Raw genomic sequence first — 26,095 nt, forward strand, 5'->3', positions numbered from 1 at the left:
ATCTGATATAAATTTCAAGAAAACTTCAAGAATGAGCTATGTAGAGTCGAAAGAGCAGTAAATTGTTGTTAACCTTCTGCATAAAATCCTCCAACGGTACCCCCAAAATACTTGGAATAAAATCCAAACATCTGACAATAGCCTCCAAAGCACTCCACTTCCCCCACCCGCCTCTCAGACCTCATCTCAGATCACTTCCGCTTCTCTACGTTCCATGTTCCACCTGCACCAGCGTTCTTACTCCCCATTCTGGAAACACCAAGGCTCAGCGGTACCTTAGAGCCTTTCCATCTGCTACTGCCTCTACCTGAAGGTATTTCCTCCAACTTTCACATGGCTGACTTCCTTTTCTCATTGAAGACTCAGCATAAACTGAGAAAGCCTTTTACTAATCGCTTACTTTATGGGGAAATTTCTCATTTCTGTTACTTCTGTTTAAGATGGCACTCTGAAATCATTTTGTTCCCTCTACATCTCTTTTTATTTATTTATTTATTTATTTATTTGTCCTTTTTTTGCTATTTCTTGGGCAGCTCCCACGGCATATGGAGGTTCCCAGGCCAGGGGTCGAATCGGAGCTGTAGCTGCCAGCCTACACCAGAGCCACAGCAACGCGGGATCCGAGCCGCGTCTGCAATCTACACCACAGCTCACAGCAACGCCAGATCGTTAACCCACTGAGCAAGGGCAGGGATTGAACCTGCAACCTCGTGGTTCCTAGTCGGATTCGTTAACCACTGTGCCACGACAGGAACTCCCCCTCTACATCTCTTTAGAATACACATCCCATGAGACTTCCTATGAGCTCAATGTCAAAGAAAGGAAGAAGAGGAAGGAGAGAAAGAATGAGGAAAGGAAGGGAGAGAGGGAAAGAAGGAGGAGTTCCCGTTGTGGCGCAGTGGTTAACGAATCCTACTAGGAACCATGAGGTTGCGGGTTCAATCCCTGGCCTTGCTCAGTGGGTTAAGGATCCGGCATTGCCGTGAGCTGTGGTGTAGGTTGCAGACGCGGCTTGGATCCCGCGTTGCTGTGGCTCTGGCGTAGGCTGGTGGCTACAGCTCTGATTCGACCCCTAGCCTGGGAACCTCCATATGCCGCAGGAGCGGCCCAAAGAAATAGCAAAAAAGACAAAAAAAAAAAAAGAAAGAAGGAAAAGAAAGTACGAAGAGAAAAAAGAAGGAAAGATGGATCTAAGCTGGAAGGTGAGCCGGCGGACACTCCAGCGGCGAGGTACACTGCCAGCGTAAACCCAAAGGGCAGTGAGCAGCAGCGTAGAAGGACAGACGGAAGTTTGTGAGTCTCACCTTCACGGAAAGAACTCCGACTCAAGGAATTTAGATCTAAGTAAATCCTGGTGAGTTTTATACAAAGGTGCTCACAAATAAACCTGTCTGTGGCCCTACGAACAAGCTGGTCAGTCAAATGATAGCTTGGGACATAGCTCAGCGACCTAACACATACTGAGCATCTACTGTGCCTTCACTGCACAGCATTTGAAATTAAAGGATGAAAAAGCCCTTGGCCCCTTGAGAAGCTCACAGTCTTGTGGTATAAAGCATTAAATAAACAGACACATACTAGTAAATGCTACGGTAGCATACGAAGGGTGTTAACGAAAATATGAGTGCTATTTAGCCCACCCAGCGGTGTAGTTAGTTAAGGAAGGCTTTCCCAGATATACCACCCAGTGTAGATCCCGGGAATAAGCGGAAGGCTGATATGTGAAGAAAAGCGGCAGGTCTGCAGGCAGAGGGGAAAAAATGACAGTGAAGGTAAAATGGTGAAGAAAAGCAGCATGACTGGGGGGTGAATATGGCATAAAGTTCAAGGTAAAGTGCGATGGGGAAGCAAACTAAAAAGGAAAGGAGGGGGCAGGCCACAGAGACCAGCCACAGAGAATAAGATATGAAATGCAAACTTATCTTCTTAGGAAAAGATACCTGAAAAACCATAAGAATTTATAATTCAGGAGAAACCTTAACTGAAGTGCTAGCAACCGAGAGAATGATAGAGAACTTCAAAGCCAAGCACAAAACACATAACCTGTTTTCTAAAGTACGCAGCGGAAATCCATAACAAGTGCTCAACACGTAAACATCAAATTGCCATCCCTTTCACAATCTCTGAAAAAAAAGAGGAGGGAGGGGGCACCAAAGGCCAAAATCTCATTTATTAATATTTTGAAAACTTCGGAAGTCACAAATAAAATCCAGACACTTTAGAAAAATAATTCAAGAATCACAAAGAGTTGCACAGCCTGAGAGGCAAATCTGTGCTCACATCCTGGCACAGACACTTAGTGCCTGTATGACTTCAAACAAATTACTTTTTTTCTGTAAAACTACAGGGTGAATGAATTGATCTCTTCCTGCCGTAACATCCTACGATTCACTAGAAGAATTAAATCAAATCAAAGGCTGACAAGAATTCGTCATTATTTAGTTCCTGCCTTCTCTATAGCCACTTCTTTTCCCTCCTCCATCTCTCAACGCTCTGCGATATTACAACGAATTGCTCCCGATTCTTTGAAAACACCATATTCACTTCACCTCTGGACCCTTAGACACGGCTCCCTCTGTTTGGTACACTTCCCCTTACTACCATCAGGGCTGCTCCTTCCTAAGAAAATGCCTCATACACCTGAATCTAACAGAATATTCTAAGTCAACTATACTTCCAAAGAAAAAAAAGTCAAAGAAGAAAATGCCTCATTAAGTCCTCCTCCTTCAAGTGTCCACCTCGGCATCCTTCTTTCTTTCCTGTCTTCCCAACGGTACCTCAGACGACTCAGTATTCCCAGGGCATCCGGGCCTTTCCTGATCACAGCAACACTAAACTTTATTCAAACTGTGTCAGTCTCCTCCATCGTAGGGAAGCTGTGTGATGAGAAGGCAGAACTGTGTTGCCTTTACACTACTGCATCAAAAAATGTCTGGTTGAAAAAACAAAAAGTGGCATTTGGTAGGTGCTGATGAAGAAAGGGGTAACAAACTGATCACTCACCTCTAATACAGCCAAGACAGTGTCAAGCTGATCCTCTCGAAGGGTGATATTGTTGGAGATTTTCCTCATGGTATGTATGGACTGCAGACGTACCTCCTCAATTTCATCATTAAACATATCAACCAGGAAATCAAGGCACTTCTCAGCAAAAGAGGGTGAAGACTGGGCCAGCATGCAAAGCGCCTCCACCGCAGCAATGCGGACCTCTACAGAAAAGGGGACAGACAAGAGCGCATGTCATGTTAAGATCCACAGGAGAAACCCGACACGGACTCCTCATTCAGGTTTGTTTCCCTCTCTACTCTTCTCACTCTCCAAACTCTCTCTGGAGACCTCCTCCATGCCTGCAGATTCTGCTACCACCTTCACATGGACCTACGATCAAGGCTGTGGGCACCATAGGGACTAAGGTTTAGGTCCTGACTCCACAGACATGTGATCAAGTCACATGTCTATCTCTATTATCTAAATTTCTTGAAAACTCAGTTGTCTTATTATCTCAGTATTCCAACCACAGTATTTTTTTTTTAAAGGCAGTTTTATTTTTTATTTATTTATTGTAGTCTTTCCATCTTTTTTTAGGGCCGCACCCATGGCATATGGAGATTCCCAAGCAAGAAGTCAAATCAGAACTACAACTGCTGACCTATGCCACAGCCACAGCAACACCAGATCTGAGCTGTGTCTTCGACCTGCACCACGGCTCACCGCAATGCTGGATCCTTAGCCCACTGAGCGAGGCCAGGGATCGAACCCACAACCTCATGGTTCCTACTCAAATTCCTTTCTGCTGTGCCACCATGGAAACTCCAAAAGGCAGTTTTAAAATAACATTATTAAGGAACTCCCTTGGTGGGACAGCGGGTTAAGGATACAGCATTATCACTGCTGTGGCTCAGGCTGCAGCTGTCGGTTCCATCCCTGGCCTTGGAACTTCCAAATGCTGTGGGCAAGGCCAAAAAAAAAAAAAAAATCGCTAAGATTAATGGAGTTCCCATTGTGACTAAGCAGGTTAACGACACAAAGTTTTCTCTGTAAAGATGTGCATTCAATACTTGGCTTTGCTCGGTGGGCAAGGATCCAGTGCTGCTGTAAGCTGCGGCGTGGATGGCAGATGCAGTTTGGACCCCACGCTGCTGTGGCTGAGACACAGGCCTCAGTTAAGGCTCCAATTCGACCCCTAGCCCAGGAACCGCCATATGCCACAGGTGTGGCCATTAAAAATAAGATTAAAACAGGCTTGATATCATTATTCTCATTTTAGAGATAAGATTCAGCAAAGTAAATAAACTTGCCCCCAAATGAGTGAGAGCAGAGATGACCAGTACCCAAGTCTGCCAATTCTAGATCAGCATCGTCTGGTGGTTAAGGGTACCTGCCCCAAAATGACAGTAATCCACCCACTAACTTGAATAAGTAACTTCTCTCCACAGCACCTCCATTTTCTTACCTTTTAAATGGAGACATAACACCCATTTCCTTACAGAACAGTTAGGAGGAGTAAATGACACAGTACAGGCAAAGCACATGGCACACTGCCTAGCATATGTTAAAAGCTCAATAAATATTAGCTATGACATAGATCCAGGTCTGGTAAGCACCTTGAAAACAGAGCACGTCTACCTTTTTATATGCTCAGAACATGTAACAGTAAAGCCACTGAATCCAGGAAGCCCTTCATTCATCCATTAACAATGTCTCCTAAACATGTACTACGTGTCAGGCCCTGTGCCACAGCTGTCGGAATACAGAGGTGAGAGATGAGGAAACTACAGTCAGTGCTCACAAGACTTCCACACGTTTGTTTTGTGCCGGTGGCTCACGTGGTTCTGCAACAAAAGATACAGTTTCAAAAAAGAAAAGAAAAAACACATAGTGGTTGAAACTCTCAAATATAGCTTGTTTTTGATATAAGAGGTTTCAGACACTAAAAGCAGAGTTATCCTACAGTATAGCACAGGGAACTATACCCAATCACTTGTGATAGAACATGATAGAAGATAATATGAGGAAAAGAACGTATATATATGTAAAACTGGGTCACTTTGCCATACAGCAGAAATTGACAGAACAATGTAAATCGAGTATAACAAAAAAAAATTTTTTTGAAAGAGGAGTTACTGGAGGTTCTACTGTGGCACCAATGGATTAAGGATCGGCACTGTTGGAGCTACAGTGCAGGTTGAAACTGCAGCGCAAGTTTGATCCCTGGCCTGGGAACTTCCACATGCCATAGCCGCAGCCAAAAAAAAAAAAAAAAAGTTACCACATTAGAGAAATGACTCAGATTTTTCTTGTAGTTATAAATTCCTCCTTTTCATAAGAAGAGAAAGATTTGCTCTACTTTATAATGATGTAATTTAAACATGAAATTTCTAATAATTACAAAGCAAGCCAAAGATGGACTCAGCACGTTACCTGCTGACTCTTCTTCCTAGGGCTTCACCCATTACACTGCACTGACTCATGCGTAACTCTTTCGAGTATATCAAGAGAATCACAGAGAAACTTCTGATCAACATGAGGTAATCAGTATGACCTAACCTGATGCAATTCCAAGCAGAAGCAAAGAAATTTGGTGTTTTATTTGGCATGCACAGCCTGGCAACAGGTAGCTAAATTGACAATTTCTACTGGACTTTTTGGGATGTTAAAAATATATTACAGTCTCCTTAAAGCTCCAGGGCAGAGAAAAGGAATTGGCTTGCCAGGGGAAAGAAAAGTCAAAAACTGATCCACCAATGTCTTAACATGTATAACCAGACTGGGGGTTTTACTACTTACTAGCTTTGTGCTTAGTACTAAAGATACTAAGATGAACAAGAGCAAGACTATCTCCCAGTGACTACAGACTAGAACAGTGAATTGCATTACAGAGCGATGGACAATACAAAGAAAAAACACAACCAGTACTAAGAAAATGCAGAAGAGGCACAGAGCCCACTCAACAGGATCAGAGGCAGCTTTCTGGAACAAGTAACTCCTAAAATAATACCTGAAGGAGCTGCTAGGCCAGAAGAAAGGAAAAAGACCTTTCTAGGCAGAGGACCCACATGTAAAGGTCCAGAAGGGAGGGAGAACATGGAACAACTACAGGACTAAGAGCATGTGTGATACTACACGAGAGTCTATCGCCAATGAAACAGGCGCCTTTTCATTCCCAGCAAATGTGCCCCTAAAACCCTGATTTACCTAGAACTTTATGAGCATGATTAAATTATAAAGCTGCCATACCTGATACCAGTTATGACCTAGTCACTTTCCCAAGTTTCTTTAATCAAACTTTAGTGACAAACACAGTAGAATTAAACCACATAAACAATTATACTAATTAAGTTCAATTTTAGAAACTAAACAAAGCAAAAATGCTAGCAGAAACAAGTAAAATAGGTTCTAGTTATTGTCTTAAGACAAAATGGGTTTTTTAAACTGGACTTCTTTATTGGAGTTCCTGTCGTGTCTCAGCAGTTAACAAACCCGACTAGTACCCATGAGGATGTGGGTTTGATCCCCAGCCTTGCTCAGTAGGTTAAGGATCTGGTGTTGCCATGAGCTGTGGTGTAGCTTGCAGACATGGCTTAGATATGGCATTGGTGGGGCTGTGGCTCTGGTGCAGGTCAGCAGCTACAGCTCCAATTTGACCCCTAGCCTGGGAACCTCCATATGCCATGGGAGTAGCCCTAAAATGACAAAAAAAAAAAAAAAGGATTTCCTTATCACCTAATACTACTTATATTTTTGATTCATGTATCAAGTTCATAGAGAACAAAAAAAAAAAAAAGAGGAAGCTTCAACTAATTTCTATATACAGAGAACACTGTACAGCAAACTGAATTGGGTAACCCAATTCTTTTATCTGCTAATAGAAAAACTGTCTTTCAAAAGTAATTTTCTTCCACTCCCAGGCATCTATCCAGAGAAAACCGTGACTGGCAAAGGCACATGTACTCCGATGTTCATTGCAGCACTATTTGCAATAGCCAAGACATGGAAACAACCTAAATGTCCATCAACAGAGGAGTGGCTCAAGAAGATGTGGTATATACACAATGGAATATTACTCAGTCATTAAAAGGAACAAAACACCAGCATTTTTAGCAACTAGGATGGACCTAGAAATTATCATGCTAAATGAAGTCAGCCATACAATGAGACACCAACATCAAATGCTTTCACTGACATGTGGAATCTGAAATAAGGACAGACTGAACTTCTTTGCAAAACAGATGCTGACACAGACATTGAAAAACTTTTGGTCTCTGGAGGAGACAGTTTGAGGGGTGGGAGGATGTGCCTGGGTTGTGGGATGGAAATCCTATGAAACTGGATTGTGATGATCATTATACAACTACAGATGTGACAAATTCATTGAATAAAAATAATAATAATTTTTCTTAAAAAAATAATTTTCTTGCCCTTACAAGAAGTTCCATTCTGAGGTATCTTTTTTTTTTTTTTGTCTTTTTAGGGCTGCACCCTCAGCATATGGAGGTTCCCAGGCTAGGGGTCTAATCAGAGCTGTAGCCGCCAGCCTATGCCATAGCCACAGCAACACCAGATTCAAGCCGCATCTGCGACCTACACCACGGCTCATGGCAATGCTAGATCCTTAATCCACTGAGCAAGGCCAGGGATCGAACCTGCAACCTCATGGTTCCTAGCTGGATTTGTTTCCGCTGTGCGATGACAGAAACTCCTTGAGGTATCATTTTTTCTTTTAGGGAGCACCTGTGGGATATGGAAGTTCCTGAGCCAGGGGTCAAATTGGAGCTACAGCTGCCAGCCACAGCCACAGCCACAGCAATGCCAGATCCAACATTCATCTGCCACCTACACTGCAGCTTGCAGCAACACTGGATCCTTAACCCTTTGAACAAGGCCAAAGGTCAAACTGGCATCCTCATGAATACTAGTCAGATTCTTAGCCTGCTGAGCCACAACAGGAACTCCTTTATAGGCATTTTAAAGACCTGATTTCTAATCCCCTGATACAAATTTACTATAAAATTTGGACAATCAACATTATCTCCTCAGGTCTATCATCCTCACTGAAAATAGGAGGTTGGAGTCAATCATCTCAAAGCACTGAGAGTCTGTGATCTATGTGAGATAGACAGCATCATGTTGTGAAAATCCAAGACAAAGCAATAAATGTTATCCAAAATGAAAACAAAAAGAAAAAAGACTAGGGAGTGCCAGAAGTGGGCTGAGACACAGCGGCAAGCCAGAGTCTGTTAGGGAGCCTCGGGAAGTTTCTCCATGTTCCATGGGTAGGGGTTTGGCGGTTTGGGATTGGAAGGGACAAGAAGGACATTCAACCCCCAAAACAGCAGCCAATGATATATTTCTGTGAAGAATGTCACCCAGAAAATGAAATAAAATCAAGGGATCCCATCCGATGCAGAGAATGTGGATATAGAATAATGTACAAGAAAAGAACTAAAAGATTGGTGGTTTTTGATGCTTGATGAAACATGAAATTCAGAGGAATATCTTCATTTGGATTTGGATTTGCTGTTGATATTGTATAGCTTTTGATTTATGTACTTTATGAATACAGCTATGTATCATGATTTCATTGTAAAAACCATATTGTGTTTAGGTATCTATTAATAGTTTATATAAAGGTATTTTTGGTTCAAAAAAAAAAAGACTAGGGGGGAAAAAAAGAATAGAGCAGCTGGGAGTTACAGAGATATGTGTAATTGGGAGTCCTTCAAGGAGCATGGGACAAGAAAAATATTTAAAGAAGTAACGGCCAAAGATTTTCCAAATTTTATAAAAATTACAAATCCATAGATCCAAGAAGCTCAACAAAATCCAAGCATAAATAACAAGAAGAAAATTATACCAAGACACATCAGAGTTAAATAATATAGAACCAATGATAAAGAGAAAATCTTAAAAGCAACTAGAGAAAAAAAGATACATCATGTATAGAAGAATAAAGATTTAAAATGACAGCAGACTTCTCGACAGAAAAATGCAAAGTGAAAAACTGTGGAACAATATCTTTAAAGGATGAACAAACAACCACTATTAACTTACAATTCGATTCCCAGTGAAAATATCTTTCAAAAGTCTTTATTAGTCATATAAAGGCTTTAAAGTCAGACTAACCTGGGTTTAAATCCTGCTTCTGTCTCTTACTAGCTGGGTGACAAGGTATAATTTTTATCAGCATCAGTAACATCCAATTTTGGAGTTTCCGTCGTGGCTCAGCAGTGAAGCCTGACTAGCAACTGTGAGGACATGGGTTTGATCCCTGGCCTCCCTGAGCAGGTTAAGGATCCAGCATTACCATGAGCTGTGGTATAGGGTACAGATGCGGCTTGGATCCTGCACTGCTATGGCTGTGTGTAGGCCGGCAGCTACAGCTCTGATTTGACCCCTAGCCTGGGAGCCTCCATATGCCGCCAGTGTAGCCCTAAAAAAAAAAAAAAAAAAAAAGACAAAAATAATAATAATAATAATATCAAATTTTACTATTAAGTGCTTACTATAAGTGGGCTTCAAATATATATATACACACACACACACACACATATATATATATATAATAGATATATAAACATACATACACACACACACACACACACACACACACTTTGGTTGTGCCTATGACCTGCAGAAGTTCCCAGGCTGGGATCAAACTTATGCCACAGCTGCAGCCAGAGCCACTGGAGGGAAAACACCAGATCCTTAACCTGCTGAGCTATAAGGGAACTCCAAGTGGGTTATATACTGTGCTAAGTATCTCATGTATATATGATCTTATTTAATTACAGTTCAGAAATGTTTACTATAAACTTTTTATAGAAATGCTAGAATCTGAACTTAAATGGACTGAATCCAAAGTCCACATTCTTAACCACTGCATCATACCACACGAGCCTCACTCAGCCTCTTCCTTTTATAAAATCAAAATAGTTAGTACCTCACAGAGTGACTATGAAGATGAGATAAGACAAAGTGTATCACCCAATACAAGGCCACACACATTGCAGTCACTCAGTAAACAGGCACTGGTATTATGATGCAGTCATACTTACCATACATCTCATCTTCCAATCCATGAACAAAGGCTCCGCAAGCTCCTGACTCGATCAAGTTCACAGCTCCTGTATCTACTTCTTCCTTGGGAGCATCGTCTCCCCACTTCCTGCCACTGGAAAACTCTCCTGAACTGTAAAGTTCCTTGGCACGTTCATGAGCAGTACGTTTCCTCTAGAAGACAACAGTCATCACTTGCTGGAGATTCTTGAGGAACAGTTAAGTTATACCCCAAGAATATGAGAATGTAGAAAATAACTCTGCCCTCTGAGAGTTATTTTAAAAAAATACTCAGTAGATCAGAGCAGAGAAATGCAAATTAAAGTATGATCAGCATTCTCAGGTCTATCATAGCTGAGAGTAACCTTATTAAAAACAGTGCAAGAATACTGATTAGACAGGTGGTTATATTTGCCATAGCAATATACTGAAAAGGGAGAACCAGAGAAGTAAATAAAGGCAGTGTCCCTTCAGGAACCCTCCTGGATAGAAAATACACTGGCCTTAGAAAAGAGTTTTTTTTTCAGTTCCATAGAAGTCTCTATTTGAGCAACACTGTCCTCACCAAGCAACCTTCTAGTAAATTCACTTTCTGCACAGACTGCCTAAGGGGGAATATACCAGTCAGCTAAACTAAACGCTTAGTCCACTTGAGAGTTACAGCTCCCTTCATAAATGAATAAACTGGCATTCTGCTTTAGACTTCAGCCTCTATGATGTCTTTTTTAGGGCGGCACCCACAGCATATGGAAGTTCCCAGGCTAAGGGTAGATTTGGTACTGCAGCTGCCAGCCTACTCCACAGCCACTGCAATGCCAGATCCAAGCTGAGTCTGTGAACTACATCACAGCTCATAGCAATGCTGGATCCTTAACCCACTAAGTGAGGCCAGGGATCGAACCCACATCCTCAAAGATACTAGTCGGATTCATTACTGCTGAGCCATGACAGGAACTCCTGATTCAATGTTTAAAACATGCGTAAGTAAGAGAGCTTCGGAAAAATACACCAAAATGATCAAAGTCATGTGTCAGAGTAGTGGGAATATGGGCAAAATGTCTTCCTTTTCCTTCTATTTATCAAAGACTCCATGATTCCTTTTTTTCTTTTTTTTTTAGATTCCATGGTTTTTTAACACTCTCATAACTTAAAAACTAAGATATTGATGATGAATGTTCCCATCGTATTCTCAGACTCATATATGTTCCTGACAACTACGTCAGAGAACTATCACAGTCAAAGCTTAAGGGCATTCTGGAGTTCCCTGGTGGCTCAGCAGGTTAAGGGTCTGCTGTTGTCACTGCTGTGGCTCTAGTTTAATCCCTAGCTTGGGAACATTTGCACGCTGCAGGCACAGCCAAAAAAAAAAAAGCTTAAGGGCATTCCATAAGAGAAGCATTTTAATACTGTTCAGAGAAAGGATTTACTCATTCTTCCATGGGAACTGCTGTTGAAAGCAGTCTTAAGATGTTATACAATCTTATAAAATAAGACCAGAGCTTTGTAGTTGTTAACAAATAGTTTAATCTTGCCTCTTCTTTGTAAAACACAACCTGTGCAAAGTATTTCATTATAATAACTGAAAATTTAGTGAAGTAACTTGTGATTTGAACCAAAGTTACTAAGATTCAAAGTTATTTGATGGAGCTCCTGTCATGGCTCAGTGGTTAACGAATTTCACTAGGAACCATGAAATTGCGGGTTCGATACCTGGCCTTGTTCAATGGGTTGAGGATCCAGCCTTGCTGTGAGCTGTGGTGTAGGTCACAGACGCAGCTCGGATCCCGAGTTGCTGTGGCTCTGGCGTAGGCCAGCAGCAACAGCTCCAATTCGACCCCTAGCTTGGGAACCTCCATAGGCTGCGGATGCAGCCCCAGAAAAGACAGAAAAAAAAAAAAAGAAAGAAAAAAAAGATTCAAAGTTATTTGAACCAAGTTACTTAGATTTAAAATTAAACTATAATGTAGAAGATAAAAATTATATTAAAAAATTGAAAGTCACCCTATATTAACAAATTCATGTGAATTGAAATTAAAGAATACAACTTAGCATAAAGCTACACTCATTTTGGTTTTTTTTTTTTTTTTTAAGATTTTTATTTTTCAGAGTTGCCATCATAGCACAGCCAAAATGAATCCGACTAGGAACCATGAGGTTTCAGGTTTGATCTCTGGCCTCCCTCAGTGAGTTAAGGATCTGGCGTTGATAAGAGCTGTCGAGAGGGTGGGTGGGGGATGTGCTTGGGTTATGGGATGGAAATCCTGTGAAACTGGATTGTTATGATCACTATACATCTACAGATGTGATAAATTCATTTGAGTAATAAAAAAAAAAAGAGTTGTTGCAGGGGAGGTTCTGATACTGCTTTGCTGTGGCTGTGGTGTAGGCCAGCAGCTGTAGCTCTGATTGGACCCCTAGACTGGAAAGCTCCATACGCCTTGGGTGGGGTCCTAAAAAGCAAAATAAATAAATATTAAATAAATAAAAATTTTTAAAAATTATAGTTGATTTATAATGATCAAAGCTACACTGATATTGGTATAGACACAGTTTAAACAACAAAGAATTCAAATTACCCTCAGATCTGACATCAGCTTCTTGTCAAGTGTCTGCTCCAAGAAATGAGAACTGACTTGCTCCATAGAGCCCTGTAAAAAGAAGGAATCCAGAGGAAACTGAACAACTTTTTTATCTTAAAAGTTTGCACCAACTTAAATGCACAAAGACAATATTCTTGACAGTATAGATGCTTTAGGTTTTGAATCATCAGGATAACAATAAAGCCATTAGCAGCCGCAGCAGCTAACACCCATTCTGTGTGTCATGCACTGATCTAAGTGCTTTATACATATATTAATTCATTTAATTGTCACTACAACCTTATGAAGTATATACTATTATTTAAGAAGGCACAAAAAGGTGAAAGGATTAATTTAAGGTTACGAAGAGTGTAAACTACAGAGCCGAGCTATAAACCCAGGCTCCAGAATCCTCTGCCTTAACCAATACTCTCCACTCCTTTTCATTCTGTTCTTTCCATTCAGCTGTCCATACATCCATAAAATAAATATTTATTTATCAACTACTCAATTATATGCCTAGAGTTACCAGGAACAGGTATACAAAAACAAAAGACATTAATTCTACACTCAGCAATCTCAAAGAGGGAAGCTGATAAGTAAAGAGATAACTGCATTGGATATGAAATGTTTTTAACGCACACGCATGAGGGGTGCTATGGGACCTTACAGAAAAGCAGCATGGGGTGGAGGCAGAGAGAGAGATACCCAGGGGATTAGAAATCACAATTAAATTCATAGAGAGAACAGCATGTGGGAACTATCAAGTGGTTCTAGAATGGAACACAGGATGGGAGCAGACAGGCATGATGGGTAGGTAGATCTCAGATTATAAAGGGCTTTGCCTGCTATAGTAAGGAGGCTGCCTTATGAACAATAACTAGATAACCTCTATTGAATACTTAACGAGCTCAACAACATTCAAATACTTGTATTTTAAACATTTATTCCTCCCAATAATCCCATGAAGTATGCATATTATTCTCTCTTTTTTTTTTATGAGAAACTGAGGCTAAGAGATTCAGTAACTTGCTCTTTTCAAAGAAGCGAGACACATGGTCAGATGAGCATCTCATTAACAACATCGTGGCAACAATGGACTAGGAGGAATCAAAATGAAGCAGGGAACCAGTTAGGAGGCTATTTAAAGCAGGTCCTAGACATTCTTAAGGAATGTACTCAAAATCATCCCTAATTCCCTAGTAAACATGGAAATGTTTATACAGGCTCGGACTTCTTCCCAATCACATTCTCCACAGGAAGTTACGTGTATTTGGGAGCATACTTACCCAAGTTAATACCTTTCCTACAATTCTAGGAGAGCAATTGTACTATTCTACCTTAAGTAGTTTCAAAACCACTTTGGCTTCTCTCTACATGGTACATACATTACATGAGCCCGAGCCAATATCAAATCTAACATGCATTTTTTCCCTTTTTTTGGCCATGCCCATGGCATACAGAAGTCCCCAGGCCAGGGACTGAACCCATACCTCAGCAGCGACCTGAGCCACAACAGTGACAATGCTAGACCCTTAACCACTAGGCCACCAGGGAACTCCCTAACATTCATTTTTTTAAATACAAAACATTGATTTTACAAATAAGAACTATACATTTTTAAGATCTCATTTTCTCTTTAATTTTACCACCAGCGTTGACTCTTTTTTTTTTGTCTTTTTAGGGCTGCACCCACGGCATATGGAAGTTCCCAGGCTTGGGACTGAATTGGAGCTGATCCACGCCTCACCCTCGACCTACAGAATAGCTCAGGTAACATGGGATCCTTAACCCACTGATGGAGGCCAGGGATCAAAAACCATGTCCTTATGGTTACTAGTCGGGTTCATTACTGCTGAGTCACAACGGAAACTCCAAGTTGATTTTTTTAACATGTACTTTTTTTTTCCTATAAAGAACAAAAGTTCTGGAGTTCCTGTTGTGGCACAGCGGAAATTAATCCGATCAGGAACCACGAGGTTGAGGGTTCGATCCCTGGCCTCTCTCAGTGGGTTAAGGATCCAGTGTTGCCATGAGCTGTGGTGTAGGTTACAGACTCGGCTTAGATGTGGTATTGCTGTGGCTGTGGTGTAGGCCGGCAGTTGTAGCTCCAATTAGATCCCTAGCCTGGGAACCTCCCTATGCCATGGGTTCGGCCCTAAAAAGCAAAAAAAAAAAGAACAAAAGTTCTAATGATTTCACAGTAAATCACTCAAACCCACAGTCTCAATGTCCTACTCTAATACCTTCAACTGAGTTCTCTCCTAACACAGGAGCAAAGATGGAGTACTATTCAAATTCTAGCCTCAAAATATTGCATATCATTATTTGTTACAGGTTTCCAGTGTTATGTAAGAATAGCTGGAGCTTTCCTTTTTAAAGTGACAAACACCAAGAACCTCACAGCACAGTAAGCCCTGTGAAAAATCCTGAATTTGTGTGATCTCAGTGGAAACAGAAAAGGGATAGATCCGAGGTGTCAAGAAGGTAGTAGTGATAAGGGTTGATGACACAATGGATACCAGACACAGAGAAATAATTTTCAAAGGACTCTGGGTTCACGTCTGGATAAATGATGGCACTTATAAAAGCACTGGACCAAAAAGATAGTAAGTTCATCATAAAGAACATCTCACCAATCAGAAAAACATCTATATTCTTGTCTACTTTAACCAAGACAAATATATTTAAATATATTCCTTATTTTTCCATGAAAATGCTTCACACAAGTTTCAGCAGGGTTACTCAAAAATGCTGGTCATGGAGCTAGGGCTATCACTGGATCTGTGTCCAAAACACTCAGGTCTAAATTAGACTGCAGAAGCTGGGGGCCCCAAGAGAAAAGTGACCAAAAAGAATCTCAGATTTTCTTGCTCTGACATTTATACAAATTTTTATATACAATTATATTTATATAACTACCCTACCACCTCACATAGCATAGTACTTTACAATTTACACACATTTTCAAAGACAGAATCTCATTTGAGCATCATGACAATCCTGTGAAGTAAATATGAAAGATACTGTAACCCACTTAACAGATGAGGAGAGCAAACTGTAAGTAACATGTCCAAGATAACACAGGTATAAAATAAGGCTGAATGTTATGTCAGAACTCATTCTTCTATAAGCCAGTTCTACCTCTGAAAAGTTAAAAAAAATTTTTTTTAATGTATTATGAGTCCCCAGAGCAAAACACTAGGAAAGGACCAGACCAAAAGTGAAGAGATTAGGCTCTGAATTTCATTCTCTGTATAAGTTGAGTAACATACTTAACTTCTCAGTGCCTCAGTTTTTGCACCTGGAAAATGGGAATAATAGCATCCACCAGGCTGGGTGAGAGTAAATGAGTTCATGTTAAGTGGCCTCACAGCAAAGAATTTAGGCCTTAACAGGTGCTCAGTAACATTAACAATTAGTTTTATTATTATTTTCCATTTTCTCTAGACTGTGGTTGTCTGATATACTAACAAGATTATCTTTAAAATTCTTTCTAGTTCTAAAAGACAAGTTCACCATAGGAAAATGAGCTATTTCTAATTTAAGAAATACTAGGGTTTCTAGGAGTTCCCTTTGTGGTTTTTAGGAGTTCCCTTTGTGGCTCAGCGATAATGAACCCAACCATGAGGATGTGGGTTTGATCCCTGGCCCCACTTGGTGGGTTAAGGATCCAGTATTGCTGTAAGCTGCGGTGTAGATTGCAGATGGAGCTGAGATCTGGTGTTGCTATGGCTGTGGCGCAAACCGGCAACTGAAGCTCCAATTCAACCCCTAGCCTGGGAATTTCCATATGCTGTGGGTGCGGCCCTGATGAGAAGAAAAAAAAAAAAAAATACTAGGGTTTCTAAAAGAGGGTTACACCCATCCCTAGTTTTTCAAAATGTTTATACAAGTGCAACAGGTAATGTGTTTATTATAGAAGGCACAACTCACCAATAGCTTGGCAGCTTGAACTCGAACCACCCAGGAGCCATCACTGACCATGTGACAAATTTTTCCAAATGCATCATCAACTAAGCGAATTTCTTCATTAGAGGAAGGAATTGGGACAATGCTAAATTAAAAGAAAATGACATAACATAAGCCTAAAGCTGCAGGTTCAATAAACTGAAGATGACCAATGAAAATTGGTATGAACAGAAACAGTATTTTATATCCTTAAATTTATTCTCTCCTATAACTGCAATGCTCTCAATATAGGATCTATGTCGAGAACAAGATCAGAGCAGTGTTTTACACAAGAACCAAATCAAGAGATGATTTAATTGTGAATTGCAAGATGATGGACTAAGTAAGTCTCAGAATAAACTGATATAAAACATACTTGCAAATCTGTTCCTAAGTGAAGAGACAATTTCTAATTAGTAGAAAGACTAGTGGTATCTGTAAGTTTATTAACATATTCTGATTTTTCAATTTTAGTAGGTAGTTTAATGAAGAGGAGAAAACGCTCTTTTCCTATAAAAAGTGTTCTTCTATAAAACAATAAATACTACTACCTTTGCATCTCAAATAATCACTGTAAGACTAAATTATTTAATTACCATGAAAATGTTTTTAATCAGGAAAACACTACACAAGGGATCATTATTCTCAAACTGACCTGCTATCTTCAGCTGGCATTTGTGTTTAATAAAATGGGCCCCAAACCATTTCAACGATTTTTTTTTGGGGGGGGGGGGGGGGCCACGCCTAAGGCATGCAGAAGTTTCCAGGCCAGGGATCAAACCTGCACCACAGCTGTAACCAGAGACACAGCAGTGACAACACCAGGTCTTGCCCACAGAAGAGCCACAGGGAAACATACCAAAGGTTTTTTTTTTAAGGGGTGGACAAAGGTGGGGTGGAAAGCATTTGAGAAAGGTCACCCAATCTCTTCATCTGTAGAGAAGGAGGTTGGAACGCAGAGAGGGTCTTCCCCACCCTATACAGAAAGTTCAAGGCAGAGATGAAAAACAAGGACCAGGAATCCTGATTTTCAGGGCCTGAGCTCTCTCCCTATTCCGAACTGCCTTCCGAAAATCTAACCAACATTCCATTTCTGGAGGTGAGCTTTTTGCATGGTGGGAGGAGAAAAACCGCTCAGCAATGAACAAAAGCTGGCTTACGCCCACACTGACCTTTCAGGGTAGAGCTGACTGACAACCCAGATAAGCTGGACTGCAGCACTGCGCACTTGTTCATAGTCATCAGAGAGCAATTTACAGGCCTGCAAACAAGGATTTCAAAAGTCTTGTTAGTTCTGTGCCCTTCCAGGTGATGTTCAAACTATTTTCAAAATGAAGATAAGGTGGCTGGATAAGGATGCCAATGAAAATACACATGGGTGGTTTCAACTTTTTGAACTTTTGCCCAACAAAGAATTCTTGGCTCTGTCAGGTGCTCTGGCTGTGTTCTGACTGTGTACCCTCCCGCCTCATGTCTGAAAGGAGAACCACAGACACAGACAGCACAAAAGCCATCTAGAACAGCATCAATCCAGCAAAGCCTGCTGGGAGCTCGCAGTGCTGCCCTCCCTCACAGGCTCAAACACCAAAGATGAGATTTTTTCCCTACCTGTAAAATCAAAGCAGCAATTTCTGACTGACAAGCCATCTGAACACTCAAGTACTCTAAATAAATGCACAACTTTAATGCTAAGCTGCCAAAAGAGGCCACATTTCCCTGTTTTACTTTGGTCTTAAATGGAATATCCCTACTCCACCCACAGTCATGGCAACACCTTAGACTTCAACAACACCCAGCAGCTCTGTTTTTGAAATGTTAAAGCCTTACATTTCATGCTCTGACCACAACATGCTACTCTACCAGCTCTGCCATCTCCATGACTTAACTCATCACACCTGCTCTTCAATCCCACTTAACCTACCTGTCCGTTTAACCAGGGTTTCTCAACCTTGGTGCTACTAACATGTTGGACTTTGTTGTGAGGGGCTGTCCTGTGCAACATAACATGTTTAGCAGCATCCCCAGCTTCTACCCTCTTAGATGGTTGTGGCACTGAACCTTCTCCCTCTCCCCAGCAACTGCAGTAGTTAAAAATACCTCCAGACACCGCCAAAGGTTCCCTGGGGGCAAAATCACCTTGGTTGAGAACCACTGCTTTAATTAATCCCGTCCTTTCTCTCCAAATAAACCACTTTCTCCTTGCTCCTTCCTCTACTTTTGTCTCCTGACAGCACTGCCTGCGTCATCACACACAACCCCCTCAGGACTTCTGCTACAGCTGCTCCACAAACCTCAGACCCTCTCTACTCCTCAGAAGGGCAGCAGAACACTGGCAAAGAAGACCACTCTTTCCAGGGGACTGGGGATTCATGATCTCAGACCTTATTTAGCCCTACTCTGAAACGTTCCATACCCCTGCTTTCCACCTCCATTTCCCTAAGCAGCTTCGCTTAGCCCTCTCCTCAGGACCTCTATCCTAACTCTCAGCCGTAAGGTGCCCCCCACTTAGCTGAGAAAAATCAAGCTTCTGAACCACAAACCCAATCAACTACTCCTCACCAGTGATAAATTCATTTATGCTGGTATTCTCCCACTTGTCGTTTTCTCAGGATCCGAGGGAAGAGGGTCCTCTCTAGCTCCTAATCCTTCTACTTGTGCCATGGATCCCATCACTTCCTCACACAGGCATCCGTTATCACCGTGCAGAACAGATCCGCTTTGTGACGCTCTATGACAGCAGTCTATTTACTTTCCTCGCAGCAATACTCATCTGCTGTAATTACTGTGTTTCCGTATTTGTTAGCTGCCTGTCTTTCCCACCAGAATGTAAAGGGCACGGATCCTCCCTAACATGCTCAGCACAACACAGCCAGCATGAGATACTCACAAACACCTGCAGGATGAATCCGCTCTTGAACCTGATTTTCTGCCTCAAGGAACTTACTCTACCATTTACCCCTTTGTCTCTTCTACCACGTCTCCCAAAACACTAGCTCTCTCTTCAACTTGTAAAATATTTGGCAACTATCTTTAAAATCCAAAAAAAAAAAAAACCCACGAAAAACCCCCAGTCCTATTCTCCCTTCTACCAACTTCCATCCTGCTTTCTTATCGTAGACAAGTTTCTTTATTAGCCATAGTCAATAAAAACTTTAAACTGCCTCACTTCAACAGACCCTGATCTGGCTCCCTTCAAACTCAATAATGGCCCCTTTGTTGCTGAGTCCAATAGCCAGATTTCAGCCCTAACCCAAATGCCCTTTCACCAGCATCTGACACTGTGGACTATGGGACTACCCTCCTGCCTTTTTGCGATATGCTTTTGCTCCTCCTCCATCAAGCTGCTCCTCAGTTTCATTCTAGGACTCCTTTCTTAAATACTGGACCTTACCCAGGGCTCTATCCTTGTCTCTTCCAACCTTCTTACTCTCTCTGGATAGTCCCATGACCCCTAGATAATGATGACTCCAAACGGTCACCTCCAGCTCTGATCTTTCCTGAGTTCCAGACCGGGAATTCTCTTCATTCTCTTCCCTTCAAGCTCAACATAATCAAAACTGAACTCATGATAGTACCTAACTCTACCTCATACCTCAGATCCTCCAGTCATTCCATCCTCACTCCCTTGAGGCCCACCCCACTGCCTAACTAATCAGCTGACACAGTCCTAACACCTGAATCACCGGACGGACTCTTCTTCCTCTGAGTCCTTATTCAGTAAGTTTCCTTAAATTATTTGGCTCCCCACAGTTTTCCTATAGGTCAAACCAACACAACCATCCTGAACTCATCCTACTTCATTTTGTAAAAGAACATACTTAGTTTACACATCAGACATAGGGGTCTGCCTAATTATCATATTCCTCTGAAAGATAAAACTCTCAGTAGGCTAAAATAAATCTGGTCTTTGAGAATGAATTTAGATTGCTTATCTCTAGATTCATCCAATTATTCTACAAGAATAACTGAAAGGCACTTTTCTTAAGCATTCAATTAGCTTCTCCTACTGATACTGCAACTTCACTTTGCCTTTCTTTACCAATGCTGCAATAATCATGCGATATCTTTTCATATGATCTCATAGTCTTATTAGTCATCCACCTCCAGAAATATCCAGTTTCTCATTGCAGTGCCCAGAATTGACTTCAGGTTTGAAGTCAATTTCAATCATTGAAAGAGAGACCAGCAAGATTATCACTTTCCTTACTCTGAACCCGACACGTCTCTTTGTGTACTCTTGCATCCTTGCTACGCTACTTAAATTTTCCTCAGTCCTCCTCACGTGTATTAGCGCTATTCACTATATACCCCCATTCTCTTCTGAGAATGTATGTTTTATTTTTTTTATTTATTTATTTTTGTGTGTGTGTGTGTGTTTTTGCCATTTCTTGGGCCGCTCTCACGGCATATGGAGGTTCCCAGGCTAGGGGTCGAATCGGAGCCATAGCCACCAGCCTACGCCAGAGCCACAGCAACGCGGGATCTGAGCCGCATCTGCGACCTACACCACAGCTCACGGCAACGCCGGATCGTTAACCCACTGAGCAAGGGCAGGGATCGAACCCGCAACCTCATGGTTCCTAGTCGGATTCGTTAACCACTGCGCCACCACGGGAACTCCCTGAGAATGTATGTTTTAGATTCACATTCATCACAATTAATATTGCCACTGTTAACCAGTTGAAGTTCCATGCTTTCAAATTCTGACAACCAGAGTGCCACCCTCCCAGTTTCATGAAACCTCCTCCTCTTCCAGACAGCAATTAAGGTACCTGATTATAAATTGTTTGGTGTAATTTCAGTCCTCTTTCATGGAGCTGCAACTAGATAATAAAGACACAGTTTAAGTATTTGGGGAGAAAAAAAATCAGTATTTCCAATGTCTCCCCACAATTTCACATATTTTCCCCCATTATATCACATTAACATGGTTCCCTATGGCCAAAATCAGCGCTATATATATAGGAAAGCTGCGTAAAGACTTTTCAGTAGAAGTACTCAAACACTTAACAAATCTAACCCATGGACTGTCCCAAGAGGATATCAGGAAAAAAATGAAATAATAATGAAATCATGATAAGGGTTAACACTATCTGCCCTTTAAGAGCACTCCTCCCCCACAACCTTCACCCGCACTTCTGAAATATAAAGGTACCTACTGTCCTATAAATTCCAAGTAACATCCCCCCCGTGGACCATGGACACAAGGTGTACCTTCCATGTTTCCGAAATGCAGATGAAAGCTACCAGAGAAGCCCAAAGATAAGCACCTATTATAACGGAACGTGTGCCTTTGAGCTCTGTGATGCCACCAACACCCTCCTAAAAGTGTGCACACGTAGTACACTGGGGGAATTCAGAACATACCCAAGGTGGCATCAGCCATGGACTTAAAGAAAACAAAACAAATCTTGTCTCCATTTAGTTTCCACAATCCTCTTTACCATGGCTTTTATAGCTGCTGTTCTGACACGTGGGTCTTGGTCACTGAAGTAATCCCCTATAATCTTCTGGACATCTCTGACTGCTAGGCCTTCTGCATCTTTTGCGACAGTTTTCTCCAAAGAACCAAGATTGCCAAGTAATTGCAGGCACTTATTTCTTACACCATGTGAGGTATCTGTCAAGTGCTATGAAAAGAAAAGAAAGAACAAACAGGCGTGATTAAAATAATTTAAAAATAAATTAAAAGGCATTCCCGGAGTTCCCGTCGTGGCGCAGTGGTTAACGAATCCGACTAGGAACCATGAGGTTGCGCGTTCGGTCCCTGCCCTCGCTCAATGGGTTAACGATCCGGCGTTGCCGTGAGCTGTGGTGTAGGTTGCAGACGCGGCTCGGATCCCGCGTTGCTGTGGCTCTGGCGTAGGCCGGTGGCTACAGCTCCGATTAGACCCCTAGCCTGGGAACCTCCATATGCCGTGGGAGCGGCCCAAGAAGTAGCAAAAAAAAAAGACAAAAAAAAAAAAGTCATTCCCGTCGTGGCTCAGTGGTTAACAAATCCAACTAGGAACCATGAGGTTGTGGGTTCGATCCCTGGCCTCGCTCTTAAGGATCCAGCGTTGCTGTGAGCTGTGGCATGGGTCGCAGATGCAGCTCGGATCTGGCATTGCTGTGGCTCTGGTGCAGACCGGCAGCAACAGCTCCAATTAGACAGACCCCTAGCCTGGGAACCTCCATATGCCGCAGGTGCGGCCCTTAAAAAAAAGACAAAAGAAAAAATAATAATAAATTAATTAATTAAAAACTCAAAACAAAGTACTGTATCAACTTTAGGAATGATTTCAAACAGTACACTCTCATCAGTCTGTCTAGTCTACATTTTTAGAGTATGCGTCTTCCTAAAAGAATCATGGTTCCTAGTCAGATTCGTTAACCACTGAGCCATGACAGGAACTCCTAGTCTGCTTCTGAAGTAAGCTATTCGCATAACGCAGTAACAGGAACTGAAAATACTTTAATGGAATGACTAGTTTCAGGACTGAGCAAGAAATATGTAAATAGATCCTGGGACACCTTGTGCTAAAAAGCAAGAAAATATCAAGGATGAATTGAGTCCAGATCAAAAGGACACAGCAACCAATCTGCATGGTTCCTACTGTCAACATTCACATGACACCAAAAGGAAGCAATCAAACAAATCCAGAAGTAGGACATTCTTCAAGACCAATGACTGATTTTTTTTCAATAAATCTACGGCAGTTAGATAAAGGGGGCACTGTTACTGATTAAAAGAAATTTAAGAGACTATCCAAATGTAATATATGGGTCTTCTGAGATGCTAATCCAAAACAACTACAAAAAGATATTTAATGCGATTAAGAAAATTTTAATATGAACTGCTATGAGATGACATGGAGTAACTGTTAATAACTGCACCATGGCTATATTAAAAAACCAACTATTATGTGTTAGAGATACATACTGAAGTATTTACGATTTAAATAACATGTTTCAGCTCTGACTCTGTATGTGTCACTGGACCTCTCAGAGCCTCAGTTTCCTCATTCATAAAGAAGGAACAATAATATCTGCCTACCTTAGTTACAAGTTAATCATGAGGTTCAAATAGGAATATAAATGTAAAAAAAAAACCCCTTACATATATTATAAAGTATATTACTTTAGCTATTGACTATTAGCTATTTATAATAATGTAATAAATAATAATATATATTTTCTAGCTATTTATGACTATTAGCTCCTGTTACTACCATCTAATAATAAGGTAAGTATACGGTCATACATAAAGTATACATATGGTTTCATTAAAAGACAACTGCAGGTATAATTGTCAATAGAAAATAATATCTTGGAGTTCCCATTGTGGCGCAGTGGTTAACGAATCCGACTAGGAACCATGAGGTTGCGGGTTCGGTCCCTGCCCTTGCTCAGTGGGTTAACGATCCGGCGTTGCCGTGAGCTGTGGTGTAGGTTGCAGACTCGGCTCGGATCCCGCGTTGCTGTGGCTCTGGCGTAGGCCGGTGGCTACAGCTCCGATTCGACCCCTAGCCTGGGAACCTCCATATGCCGCAGGTACGGCCCAAGAAGTAGCAAAAAAAAAAGACAAAAAAAGACAAAAAAAAAGAAAATAATATCTTTTATTTTTTTTTCTTTGATCTTCTGTCCTTCTAGGGCTGCACCAGCAGCATGTGGAGGTTCCCAGGCTCGGGGTCTAATCGGAGCTGTAGCCACTGGCTTACACCACAGCCACGGAAATGCCAGATCTGAGCCATGTCTGTGACCTACACCACAGCTCACAGCAATGCAGGATCCTTAAACAGGATCCTTAAGCCAGGCCAGGAATCAAACCCTCAAACTCATGGTTCCTAGTCAGATTCATTTCTGCTGCACCATGACAGGAACTCCGAAAATAATATCTTTATTTCATTTTTTGCCATGGCTATGCAGTGGCTTGATATGGGATCTCAGTTCCCAGACCAGGGATTGAACCCAGGCTGCAATGGTGAAAGCACCAAGTTCTAACCACTAAACCACCAGGGAGCTCCCCCAAAATAGTATCTTCAGATACTCCCTTCAAGTTCAAATTTCCCAGGATTTTCTATCTATAAATGAAATCATTGTTTGAAATTACATAACTAAGTTTCCCTCTTCCTCACTCTAATATCGCTATAGACAGTATCTCTGGAAGTACCCTCAGAAATCACCCATTTCTATCTTGCTGCCTTAATTTACCAATTCCCTATTGTACAGGATGGTAACAATTAAACGATATGGCTAATAACTCAAAGATAACTTAGCAGAAGAACTGATACTGACACCCAAGACTCCTGACACTCAATCTAGAGTTCTTCTCTACAACCAGCATCATGATCTTTGAAAACTTTGCTTACTATGTTCAGAGTTGGACACTTGAGCCTTAAATACTTAAAAAGCTCTACAATATCTGTTTTCTTTACATGTATTTATTCTGCTACTCCCAAGCATTAGAATTCTCCAGCCATGAAGAACTGCTCAGGTTTCTAATTACTGCCTGATAAATACAGCGATACTATATTAATAACCCATTATTTTTCTGTTTGTTGTTTCTTTTGTTTTGGGGAGCCATATCTGCGGCATGCAGAAGTTCCTGGGCCAGGGACTGAATCTGCACCACAGCAGTGACATCATGGGAGCCTTAACCTGCTGCACCACAAAGGGACTCCTAATAACCAATTCTAATCATTAGTAAAGTAGGTCACCAACACTTTGTGTAAGCAACACACACATACACATATACAAAACTGAAACAAACACACATACAAAACTGAAACAAACAGGAAGATGTATCAAATAAGTAAATACATTATGGATAATACTGTCTAAGAAGGAAGTTACAAAAAACAGAAAAAAAAAACAGAATAAACACTGTAGTGTTGGGTTTGAATTTGTAGGGTTAAATTTGAAGGAGAGATAACATGATATTTATCATATACAAATATGGAAATAAACACAGATATAAATGTGTATATGTTAGATATACAGACATTATATTAAAAGATATAGAGATATATCCTCTAGCTCTGTCCACTGAGAGGGCCCCAAAGCAACAACACCCCAACACCAATGAGCACTTTTAGTACCAGATATTGGTTTCAAAACAGAATATTCCCCACTCAGAGGAACGAAAGCTTCTTGGAGAAAAGCTGATTCCAGGAGTAGAGCAGAGAAAGTGCAAGGTAGGCCTAAAATAGTCTATTGTGCCAGAAAGAAAGGCGGCATTAAAAAATAAAATTACAGGGAGTTCCCTGGCAGCTCAGCAGGTTAAGGATCTGACATTGTGGTACAGGTTCAATCCCTGGCCTGGGAACTTCTGCATGCTGCAGGCACAATCTAAAAAGAAAAACAAGAAAAATATAGTTGACACTTGAACAACATGGTTTGACCTATGCGGATCCACTTTTACACAATCTTTTTTTTTTGTCTTTTGTTTTTTTAGGGCCGCACCCACAGCATATGGAGGTTCCCAGGCTAGGGGTCGAATTGGAGCTGTTGCTGCCAGCCTACACCAC

At 41.3% G+C, this 26,095-nt stretch overlaps 1 protein-coding gene across 2 annotated transcripts in view; it reads right to left on the minus strand.

Annotated features, from left to right (window-relative positions):
* INTS4 (integrator complex subunit 4) overlaps positions 1 to 26,095 on the minus strand; it is a 121,719-nt gene that overhangs the window by 58,519 nt on the left and 37,105 nt on the right. For both annotated transcript variants that reach the window (XM_047752356.1, XM_047752357.1), the window contains 7 exons: positions 22,031 to 22,216; positions 21,359 to 21,409; positions 17,759 to 17,847; positions 16,572 to 16,692; positions 12,633 to 12,704; positions 10,056 to 10,230; positions 3,004 to 3,209 (listed from right to left, as the gene is read on the minus strand). In XM_047752356.1, the coding sequence (XP_047608312.1) occupies positions 3,004 to 3,209; positions 10,056 to 10,230; positions 12,633 to 12,704; positions 16,572 to 16,692; positions 17,759 to 17,847; positions 21,359 to 21,409; positions 22,031 to 22,216 (900 nt within the window). The remainder of the gene's footprint in view (positions 1 to 3,003; positions 3,210 to 10,055; positions 10,231 to 12,632; positions 12,705 to 16,571; positions 16,693 to 17,758; positions 17,848 to 21,358; positions 21,410 to 22,030; positions 22,217 to 26,095) is intronic.

Source organism: Phacochoerus africanus, chromosome 11 (genome assembly GCF_016906955.1).
Source record: "Phacochoerus africanus isolate WHEZ1 chromosome 11, ROS_Pafr_v1, whole genome shotgun sequence".
NCBI classification, from domain to species: Eukaryota; Metazoa; Chordata; class Mammalia; order Artiodactyla; family Suidae; genus Phacochoerus; species Phacochoerus africanus.